The sequence below is a fragment of the Cucurbita maxima genome, unplaced genomic scaffold (genome assembly GCF_002738345.1).
Source record: "Cucurbita maxima cultivar Rimu unplaced genomic scaffold, Cmax_1.0 Cma_Scf00032, whole genome shotgun sequence".
Classification (NCBI taxonomy): Eukaryota; Viridiplantae; Streptophyta; class Magnoliopsida; order Cucurbitales; family Cucurbitaceae; genus Cucurbita; species Cucurbita maxima.
The window spans coordinates 2,088,922-2,100,895 of NW_019272048.1; the positions used below are offsets into that span (position 1 = coordinate 2,088,922).

General features: G+C 34.3%; 2 protein-coding genes across 3 annotated transcripts; both read left to right on the top strand.

Moving 5' to 3' along the window:
- The first annotated feature begins 478 nt into the window (after window positions 1-478).
- LOC111467059 (pentatricopeptide repeat-containing protein At4g18975, chloroplastic) lies at window positions 479-11,526 on the top strand. 2 transcript variants are annotated; one of them, XM_023111842.1, is made up of 6 exons: window positions 479-621; window positions 1,206-1,322; window positions 1,865-1,984; window positions 7,102-7,245; window positions 9,959-10,171; window positions 11,149-11,526. In XM_023111842.1, the coding sequence occupies exons 1-6, from the start codon at window positions 559-561 to the stop codon at window positions 11,380-11,382; spliced, it is 891 nt and encodes a 296-aa protein (XP_022967610.1). In that variant the 5' UTR covers window positions 479-558; the 3' UTR covers window positions 11,383-11,526. The 2 variants fall into 2 exon arrangements, with proteins under 2 accessions (XP_022967610.1, XP_022967611.1); XM_023111843.1 differs by having other exon boundaries at window positions 1,895-1,984.
- LOC111467073 lies at window positions 1,993-5,538 on the top strand. The gene is made up of 6 exons (XM_023111864.1): window positions 1,993-4,044; window positions 4,171-4,248; window positions 4,330-4,385; window positions 4,558-4,763; window positions 5,318-5,333; window positions 5,407-5,538. Exons 1-6 carry the CDS (start codon window positions 3,985-3,987, stop codon window positions 5,438-5,440), a joined length of 450 nt encoding a protein of 149 aa, XP_022967632.1. The 5' UTR covers window positions 1,993-3,984; the 3' UTR covers window positions 5,441-5,538.
- Window positions 11,527-11,974: the final 448 nt, after the last annotated feature.

The following is an 11,974-nucleotide window of genomic DNA, read 5'->3' on the forward strand; positions in this document are numbered from 1 at the left end:
AAAAATAATTAAATATCCTATATATATATATATATATATATTATTCATAAATAAAAATTATTATAATTGGGTAAGATTTATAAGTATATCTTATTTAATCTCATTTACTATTCAAAGAAAATATTTAATTTTTTTTTAAAATATAAGTGATACTAAATATTTATAATTAAAATTTTATATAAATTTATTATGAGGATAATTATTAAGATGCAACCAAAATAAACTAAAAAATATAAAATTTAAGGGAGATAAATAAATATTTAATTAGTTAAAGTTGTTTTTTTGGTGATTTATTAAAAATAAAATAATTAACCACAATTAATTAAAATTAAATACTATATTTAAAAATGTTTTTTTGGTGATTTATTAAAACTATAATAATTAACCCCAATTAATTAAAATTAAATACTATAATAAAATTTAAATAAAAATTTAATTAGTTAAAGTTGTTTTCAGTGATAAAAAAAAAAACAACACAAAACGTACTTTGAGCGTTTTGCCTCATTACCAGTCGGGACTGTTGCCTTACGACATTTGAAATCAGGGTTTTGCTCTACCATGCTCATCCGGAGGTTTCATCGAGCAGCGACATGGGCGACGCCTCTGTTGCGAGACACAACTGTAAGTTTTCGAACTTGTTTTTCTCTTCGTTTGTCTTCTCGAATCTTTGAATGCTTGGATTTCCTGTTTTATGGTTTATCTGTCCGTTAATTGTCTTCATATGCATTACCATTTTCTGATTGAATCGTAAACAGGAAGTTCTTAGTTTCTCTTTATTTCTGCTTATACTACGATTATTTTTTATGTATTCAACAAACGGCTAATGAAAGGAAGAACTAGGTACCCCTTTTTTAACTTTCCGTATTGCGGTTCTTGCATCAGGATTTTTCGGATTACAATCATCTGTTAGTTCTCCTTTGGTCCTGTTCTGCTTAAATTCTCTGTTTTGTGTTATTTGTGAAATAATGAACTGTGGTTAAAAGCTCTCCTCATCACTTATTTCTAATTTTTCTATAGTATTCATTCCATGATTTACCCAGAACTATGCCTTTTTTGGTCTAGTCTGATTTTGGAACGTCAAGACATTGGTTGGATATGTTTATATAAGAATTGCGCATTAACTTCCTGTATACTATATTAACGTACGTTAACTTGTTTCAAACTTCTTTTAAGGAATCTTAATTTATCAATATATGAGCACACAGGTAGGACAAGTCATGGAGCTTGGAGTCAACAAGCTGCAAATTGGGAACTCTTGTTACTGCACAATGTTACAAAATCAAATGCCTAAACGTTTTGCTGATAAAGATATGACAGATAAGGTATCTGAGATTAAAACAAAATTGTTCATGCATAGAAAGTATGACGTATTCTTAAGTCTTTTGATGCTGCAACTGAGTAAAATTAGTTTTGTTGATATTTTAAAGGTTAACCTTTTCTTTTCTTCTTTTGGTATAACTGTCTTAGCTCTCTCTATTTATATTTCACTATTTGGCGGCAGAAATGATATTAAGGTTGATGAATTATATTTTATTGAAGGGTTTGAAAAAGGAAGAGAGTCCTATTATCTTTGTCACAATTAGGGTTTAGGATGATAAAGTAGTGCTGGGTCCTTACTTCTCAAGTTTTTATGCTCATAAATCTTTCTTGTAGTTGTCAGTTTCTTCTACCATTGTGCATTATATCTTGACTTACAAAATGTACTTTCTTTCTTTATTTTCGTTTGTTTCTGTTATCCTGTCAAACATTCCACATATTTGATATGCCTCGAGTACTAAAATAGAGTAATAATGATTATGGAAATTACCCTAAATGTACTTGCTGGTAATTTAGTTAACTCTTGAATTGTCTACCAATGATCCAGGATGTTAACAATAGTAAACCTTTGTACCAGACTTCAGAGCGAAATATTGGAGACATTAGAAAGCACCAAATTGGGGAAAACGTTTCACGGAAGGACAAAATTAACTTTCTTGTAAATACTGTAAGTATCAATGGGAAACTATCTTCCCTCTTTCTTCTTTCTTTTTTTGGGGGGTGGGGATGGTTGGTAGTCAATTGACTCTTCTCAAAATCATGTATAGGTGTATTTTCATTTGATGGGTGGCTATTATATTTTCTGAATAAGTAATAGTCTAATTCCAAAAAGAAAAAAAAAAAAAAAGAAAAGAAAAAAGAAAGACACTTCAAATAATCAAATGCTAAAACTGATTGCTTTGATAATAGTTGCATAAACCAAACACTAATTGACGAGTCTTTTTGTTTCCTATCAAAAGTAATATCAAGATGCCTTTCGCAAGTCCTATATCCTTCTGTCATTTAATTTATTTACTTCTATAATATATATTGCTTTTTATTCACATTGGGTAAGAAAGCATCGAGAAGTGGTAAACATGAATTTCAGCGAGCTATGATTGTATCTAGATTGTTTGCTCATAACAACTAGAGGGATATTAAAGGTGCCTTGGAAGATCATTTTGAAGTCTCTGTTTTGTTTAATTCTTTCATGGCTGACAAGACTTTACTCAAACTTGATGATGGTAACTCTCCATTGGTTTTAAATCCCACCGGAAATTGGAAGCTCTGTTGTGATTTTCATTTGCTTATCAAGAAGTGGTCTAGAGATAAGCACGCTCATCTGAATTTCATTGAAAGGTATGGTGGGTGGATCACAATCAAGAACTTACCTCAACTTATTGGGAACACAATATCTTTGATGCTGTTAAAAATTACTAACACTTAATATATTGGATTTTACTAAGATGGACATGGAAGTCAAAAGGAATTTGTGTGAGTTTTTCCTGACTACTACTGGAATTAGTGATAGGAACAGAGGAAATGTGTTTCTTAGATTAGGATGTGGATTTTTTGATGTCCCAGGGAATGGAGTTTGTATGAGTCTCAATTTTTAGTTATTCCTATGTTTTCTAATCATGTACCTTTTGACAAGAGATGAAGTTATAGTCATAAAACTTCGAATAAACTTAAGTGATATTGTAGTTTACCTCAGTGATGCTCAGGGTAACAAAATGGCCAAGGTACTCGGAGGTAGTAGGAACCCGAGATGAAGAGATAATTTTAGTCATAACTACATCATTCCCAATAGTTGGCAACATATTAGACGTTTCATTTCGAGCTTTAGGGACATTTAAAGACATGGAGTTTCTGAGATATTCAGAAATGGATTTGTACATTCCTCAGACATGGAAGCTTGCTGATCTGTTGACTGAAATAGGGAGTTGAAGGCATTTGCATAAAAATCTTCGAACTATTAGATCATCCAATGTATAGTATAGTAATTGGGCTGAATATCTAATTCAAATTGACATCCGACTCATCATCTGAATCATTGAAAGGAACTGCATTGGAAGATGAATGATCATTCGATGACTTTAAAATTTCATGAGAAAATTTGGAACTACCTAGACCTTTGTCATATTCAATCAATACTGATGGGGTATTTTTCTTCAATCTTCTTCCTGGGATAACCTCCTGCTTTTCTAAATGAATCAAAGGGATTGAAGATATTTTCAAAGAACATTTGGTCCGAAGGTACAATATCTTCATTGAATGTGAATGAGATGGGTCTGCAAAATACGAAGGGGTTGAAGATTTTTTCCCTGCATAGAATTTTGAATAGGTTACATTAAAACAATCATTTACTTTCTTATTGCTCAAAATTTCTAAAGATTCAAAGACAGTAGGTACTCATCAGTTTGTGCATTTGTTTGATAGACTTCCTCATTTTATGCCTTCGTTACATGGGAAGATTGGAGGATTGGTCAGGTTGATCTATTAAGAGTGGGCCCACAGGAATTTCCTCAAGAGGCGCGAGTAAAGGCTCCAAAGGATTCGATAAAAAGCAATTGAACGTATCCTCCTCGTTTAGACCTTGTTTATAAAATGCAACATCCCCCCGGCTCATTTAGGACTATCTTCTAACTCATTGTAAGGCAGCCTTCACATGAAGATCACTATCATTAAATGCAACATTCCCTGACTCATTTAAAACCACATTTTTTGATCCAACTAACCTATGAACTGGTGAGTTTAAAATTTCTTCCTTGGTCATGGTGGTGACGGCTTTATCTTCCATAAATTGCTCTATCCTATTTAAATCCAATGAATTTGAAAAGTCATTTAAAGATAATTCACGGTTGATGATATTAGGAGGTTCTAAAGGAGAAGCATCCGAAGGGAAATGCCTCCTTTTTTCATATCCTTGATCACAATGGTTGCATGAAAGAAAACCACTTGGGTTTTTCTTAACTTCAATACAAGCTCGTTGAAATCAATCAAATTTAGAATATTAGAAGAAATGCGAATAAGGCCCCTGAAATACTCTCTAATTGCTTCAATCGTACTTCGCCTCCAATATATTCAAGGTAAGTTGTTGATAGAAATCCAACCTCCATACCCTTCAATAAGCTCCGGATGAGAGTGCTTCTTTTGTGACAGTTTTTCAATTTTCAATAGCAAGTTTCCATAAAATCTCCATTTTCCATCACTAATGTTTACTAATGTTTCCTTGGTTTCCTTCCATTTATTATGAACAAGCAATTTGGAGACAACAAAACGCTCACTGAAATTATATGTATCACTTTTGCTTCTCTCACCCAAAATGATGGTTCAATCAAGTTGTCAATACAAGAAATCCCTGCAAGCTGATTACTCTTTGGATTATTCCTCTGTTTCATCTCCACAAAGTGGTTATTCTTCAGATTATTCCTCTGATTTGACTTCACAACTCTGCAGATCTTCTGGTAAATGACTTTTCATTGATCTCTATCTTCATATAATGATCTTCGGGCATTGCCATATTAGGTAGTTGCATTTCGGGCTCACTGTTTTTACTCATGTTTCTTTAGGAAATCCCATAGCAATTCCCAGAAAATGACCCATCCATGTTTGGCAAAACCATCAGACCTTGAGCAATTTCCTTCCTCTTGAAGGTGGCCAAACCACACATCCAATGTGCTAACCTTGACTTTTCAGATTATTGCTAATGGAAAACCAAGAGGAGATTTATCTAGTTGTTATTCACGTCTTTTACAAAACACATTTTATCTTCAGACTAAATGCAAAAATACGTGTTATGAACACAACTCCTTACCTCCATAATTCAAAATCAACCTAATTATCTTGGAGGAAGGTGATTATGAGTATTCATGGAAAATTTTCTTTAGAATCGCTTAAGGATGGTCGTCATGCATCAAGCCTTAGAAGTCCTTGGTCTAATGTTTCTAAGATTTAGAAAAAGGTTGAATCTTATGTCTCTTTTAAACTTGGAAAAGGTAATCAAATCTTTTTTTGGCAGGACAAAGAGACTGGAGGTATTTCTTTGCAGCATTTTCTTCCTCAATTTTTTGTTCTCTCTTCACCTCCTGATGGTTCTGTTTTTTTTAGTTTTGGGATTCTATTCATCTTTCTTGATCTTTAATCTTTCAAAGGTTATTGAAAGACGATGTGATATTGGCTTTTCAATCGTTATTGGGTCCCCTGGATACTTCAATGGTAGATTCTTCTGAGGATTCAAGATCATGGTTATAAGAGCTCTCTGTCTCTTTCTCAGTGAAGTATATCGAGAGAATTAGCTTATGCTACTTCTTTACAGCCAAACCTATTCAAAATAATATGGAAATCTAGTAGTCAAAAGCGTATTAATATTCTGTTGTGGACCATTCCTTTGTAGCAATAACTATTGATTGCCTAGGATGTCCTTGCTATTATTTGAAAATTAATGTTTGAAAGAATTGATTATTAGCCATACCTAGTAAGTGACTGCACTGTCGGGTTGAAAAATTCATACATAGTCAAACCGGACATCAAATTCCAATTCTTTTCTTATACTTGGGATGTGCGATCACTTTTAAAGATAGTTCCATATCCATCATTTTCGTACACATATTTCTATGTGCATCACTTTCATACACATGAAATCCACTAGATAAGTATCACCTTTATATTCTCTAAACTTCTCTGGGTATGCGTCACTTTCATACACAACGGTCATGCATATATCATTTTCATGCATGTAGAACCCCAAAAAAGTATTGAAGGGTGGGAAAATGTATAATGATCACTCACAGGCATGAGATACCACATATATAAAACATTAGTTCTTAAACATGATCCAACATAGAGATTATTTCGTGCATAAACGTTCTCATCAAACGTAGCTAGCATCCATAACATCAATCACATCATGACTTGTCATTTCAGGAAAATACATAGTTTAGCATACATCAATCAATCATCTGACCTAGCCTTAAAACATTCCAACAGGAAAATCACATTGGCTTCAAAACCAAAAACAAAAGATTAATATTCCCTATTATGAAGATGTTTTGCCCAACCTAAAAGAAAATTTCATAGGTAAATCAATAGCTCAAGGATATGAATATTAGACTTAAATCTTGAAAGCTACCATTTACCCAATTGGTTCTTTTCTCAAAGTCGCCCTTAAACAGTATTCAAACAGTCTAAATTTATTCCAACACTACAACAAAAGATGCTGATTGCCACGACTGGCTATCTACGTGTGGGTTGATGCTGATGCCTATTCATTGGAGAAGAAAAAGATCCCCCCGAGAGGGGGAAAAGAGATGGAGATAAAAAGAGCCTTTATAATTTTTGTTTATGACGTCCTAAATGGCTCTTTTTCCTTTCCCATTATTTTTCCTTTTCTACAATCTAGTTAAAAAATTCTAATCAACCCCAAACGAACTTCAAATATAAGAAAAAATCTCTGGGAATACACTTGGGCTCTTAAAATTGAAATACAAAAATTCAATGGATGATTAAATCCTCAAAGTTATGAATTTGAGACGATTAAAAAAAATCTCTCATTCAGAAATTAAAAAAATTGATTGTCTCAACTTAACCCACTAAATCTAACTTAACCAAATTAGATCCCAAGAATTCCAATATATCCAATCGAATTCAAACTAATCACCTAAAGATTAAAATAATCTTATCAAAAAATGTAGGCATTACGGATCATGTTTCTTATAATATCTTTATCTTCAATATCAAATCTTGATGTATTTTCTAAAATAATTATACGACCTTGGAGGTTAATGAGTTCTGTAAACGTTGCAGCTTATGGATCTGAGAGATAGTAAGGAGGCTGTTTATGGTGCTCTTGATGCCTGGGTTGCATGGGAACAAGACTTTCCAATAGCATCCCTTAAGCATGCATTGGCTGTCCTTGAGAAAGAAAACCAGTGGCATAGAGTTGTACAGGTATGAGTTGTACCAGCCATTCTTTATCTACTCTCTTTTCCTTTTACCCACTCTTCCCACTTTCATGTTGAATGGAAATTAGTCTTCTCACTAGCCAAAAGGTGTGAAGGACATTAAATTTTTGGGGCAGGTATATGAGCATGCAATTAGATGCAAATCCACAATATTACTGCTATATTCCCTTCTCGTGTAAACTGCAGAATTTTAGAGCATTGGCTGTGTGATGCAGTATATAATGGGCTATTTTACCAATTCTGTTTTGTTTAAAGTAAAATCTAAGAGGATGCACAAATAAACCCTAGTTTAAGGAAGAGTAAATAGCAAAGACAGTAAGTAATGGGCTTTTAATGGCTAAGAATCTGTAAGTTACCCTATTTAACACTAATATACAGCCAAAGAAGCACCAACACTCCCATTTAGGTAATGCATTTGCTTCGAACACTCCGACACTTGTTGGACACAGCCAGTTGTTTGTTAACATATCAAGTGATAATTTTTGTACAAAATGAATTAGTCCAATAATTTTTGTTTTTTTTTTGGATAAGAAACAATTTCACTGGTTAATGAAATTTACAAAAAGAATAGATAATTCATGAGGATTACAAAAAAGCTTTTCCAATTGGTCAATAGGGAATTGTAACTAGGGAGCCAGCAAAGTGATTACACTTTACACCAAGACATAGAATAATAAATGAAGAGATCGAAGAACACTTCAAATGGATGAATGTTCTTTATTTAGAAAAATCCTTTGCTCTCTCTCCTTCCATAAAACCCCAAGGGAAGCCTTGTTTATGTGCATCCACAGTAGAGCTCTTGCTTTTTTAAAGGGGTCACGTAACATAACATTGGTGAGAATGTCCTTCGCATCTTTAGGAATTGTCATATACCATCCAAAAGCCTTGAGAATTCTGTTCCAAAATTTCAAAGCAAAAGGGCAGTGTATGAATAAATGGTTCTGTGTTTCATCTTGGCCTTGCCTAAAGGATACCAGCTTGGGGAAGTTTCCAAGTATGGCATCCCCGTTTGGAGGTTGTCTTTGGTAGTGATGGTTCTGTGAGATAATTCCCATAGGAAAATTTTGGGTAACTATCGTCTAGATAATTCTAGCCAATGCCGTCTCCAAAAGGTGAGTTGAATATCCTATATTTAATAACAAATAACAAAGATATTGTGCATAAGGGACCATTTGGATTAGGTAACCATCTCTATGAATCCTCCCTCTTTGAGAGAACAATAGGTGCAAGGTCAGGACTGAGATCAGCCACTCCAGGCTTTCTCGTCCTTCTAATTTCTGCCAAGTTGCAAGTCCCAGAAGCTATTAACAGTGGAACACTGTAACAACCCAAGTCCACTGCCAGCAGATTTGTCCTCTTTGGGCTTACACTTACGGTTTTTAAAAGGCGTCCGCTTGGGAGAGGATTCCACACCCTTATAAAGAGTGTTTCGTTCTCCTCTCCAACCGACGTGGGATCTTACAATCCACCCCCTTCAGGGTCCAGCGTCCTCGCTAGCACTCATTCCTTTCTCCAATCATGTGGGACTCCCACCAAATCCACCCCCCTTTCAGGGCCCAGCGTCCTTACTGACACACCACCTCGTGTCTACTCCCCTTTGGGGAACAACCTCCCCACTTGCACATCATCTGGTGTCTGGTTTTGATACCATTTGTAACAGCCCAAACCTACTGCTAGCAAATATTGTCCTCTTTGAGCTTTCCCTTTTGGGCTTACCCTCAAGTTTTTTAAAACGTGTCTGCTAGGGAGAGGTTTCCACACCCTTATAAAGAGTGTTTTGTTCTCCTCCCCAACCGATGTGAGATCTTACCATACCTCTCTAATGGTAGCCTTTTTGCAATGAGAAAGTCTGTAAAGTTGGGGGGTAATGAAGGCCATTGAAGTGTTTCCACCCAAGGATCAGTCCAGAAAAGTGTTGTGGCTCCACCACCCACTTGGTAGCATATTCCGATGGTGATAAGATCTTGGTGCTTGATATTGAACATCCATTGGTAGAGAAGATACATACCTACACAATGTTGTTTACCAAGCTATATCTTGGTGTAAACTGTCTAATATTTTTACTTTCTATAGTTATACCTCCCTCATGTAAATAGGGAAGGTCTTTTGTTAACACTACGGATTATACATCCCTTTTGTAAATTTCAATCATCAATGAAATTATCTCTTTAAAAAAAAAAAAAACTTCCAAGGACTTCCTTTGGTTATCTTGACTTGAAAGGAATGGGCGTCTCTACAAAAAAAGGCCCATGTTTTTCAAATCTTTTTTTGATAATTTATTTTTTACTGCCCTCTCTTGGTGTAAATTCTCCCCACTCTTCAAAAATTATAGTCTCACATCGGTTGTTCAAAATGTTTTTTTGAATTGCCATGGCTCACTGCCCTTTTGTAATTTTATTTCACAGTCCATGAAATGATTACCTCACTGTTTCTCACAAAAAAAAGCTTATTGATGTAAATGCATAAATTTATTGATTTTAAATTCTCTGAATTCGTGGTTTCGTGTTTGTATCTTTGCTTCTTAGTATCCAACTCATAACATTTCTAAAGAATATATGTGAATCATGTTGAGTTTCTTGTTAGAACAATAGTCAAGTCCAACGGTACCTAGCTTGTTACTATTGAATTTAGACAATGAAATTGGTATATGTATAGGTTATAGAAACAAATGCTGTTAGATTCATGCAGATGTTTTGCAGGTAATCAAATGGATGTTAAGCAAGGGGCAAGGAACCACAATGAATGTCTATGGGCAGTTAATACGGGCTTTAGACATGGACCATCGAGCGGAAGAAGCACATAAGTTTTGGGTCATGAAAATTGGTTCGGATCTACATTCAGTTCCTTGGCAATTGTGCAGAAGCATGATATCAATATACTACCGAAACAAAATGCTAGAAGATCTTGTGAAGGTATAATTCTCTCTTTCATTTAGTAAATGTAGTGCTAGTGCCTTCTGGAAATGGCTTTTTGTTTGGGATATTGTTTTTTTTTTTTCCCCATTTTCCCATTAAAGTATTTTGATGATTCTCTTCTTTTGGGTTTGTACCTAGAGTATACTTCTATACTTGATTTTGATATCTCCACATAGCCCACATGATTAAAGCACATCAAGTGTAACGGTTCTGGCTCACCGCTAGTAGATATTGTCTTCTTTGAGCTTTTCTTTTCGGGCTTCCTCAAGGTTTTGAAAATGCGTCTGCTAGAGAGAGGTTCTACGCCCTTTAAGATCTGAACTAGAGTTCCCTTTCTCAAGTGGTGAATGCTAAATGATTATCATATATTCGTATGGCCAGCTGGATAAAAGCATTAAGAACATCGTAATGTAGATCAAATTTGGAAATAAACAAAGGGCATTAATAGCATACGAGCATAACAATCTAATGGCTTGGCTACACTACATGGTTCCTCTGGTTGAGAGACATTTTGATCCCTTTTAATTATTTTTAGCTCCCCTTGTCCTCTTTTTGATGTTATTAAAGTTTTTGAATTGGCATCTGGTTTGAATATTAATTATAGCAAGAGTGAACTGTTGGGGTTAAACATAAGTCATAACACCTGTGGCAAGAACAATGGATATAATTCTTTAAGATTTTCTTTGGTAAGGCTCGGAAGGTGATGCTGGTTGGCCTATTGTCAATTGGGAGCAGATTCAACTTCCCAAACTCTTGGACGGCCTTTGTATTGGAGATCCTTTTAGTAATCCTTTGCACTGGGAGATTTTAACTTCCTTTTAATTCACTTATCAATGAAATTTGTTACACAGATTGATATATTCATATATATTGATGCAAAATAGTCGATGAATTTTAAATTTTTGTGGGTCGGATTGCATTATCCCCGAGTCTCTGTTATGCTAACCTTGCCTTTTGCCTTGTGCAATGTAAAGCTTTTTAAGGATCTTGAAGCTTTTGGGCGTAAACCTCCAGAAAAATCAATAGTGCAAAGGGTAGCAGATGCTTGTGAGATGCTGGGCTTGGTTGAAGAGAAAGAGAGGGTGCTAGTGAAGTATAATTACCTTTTTACCGATGAGAAGAAAGGGTCCATCAAGAAATATAAGGGAAAAAGAAAATCGACCAAGGGCAATCAAGACAATAGCGACCTTATGAAGAAGGCTCAATGAGTGAAATTAAGACTTCCTAAATTTATTTTTAATTTTATATCTAATAGTCATTGACAAGTTTGTATATAATTGACTGATCATCTTTTTGATATATATTTTTTTTTGTATGATTCTTAAAATTATTAGACAAATTTTAATCTTTAATGATTTATTAGAATGGATTTGATTTAAAATTTGTTGAATATGTTCGTGATCTATGAATTATATAACTATTTTATTAATTTTAATATCTGATTTGAACTTGGGAATAATACTATTTAGTTATTTGGAGCTAATATTTATCTATTAAGTATACAATATTATCATTTAGCCAATGAGGTTTGATGGTAGAGATTATAACATCATACTTCATAATTCTAACCCAACCCAACGTAGCGGGTCATTAGAATAACTTTTTAAGAGCACTAGGTCTCACATTAGTATTTTGTAGTTAAGCGTGATTGGATGAGAATGGTATTAAGTTAGGTGACCTTGTGTAACTTGAACGCTGTAATTTACGGTATGTGTTCATATTCTACCATCTTTATATTTCTAAATTTGTATTTTTGTTTTTAAATTAAAAAAGGAAACAAAATTTAAATTTTACCGTCGA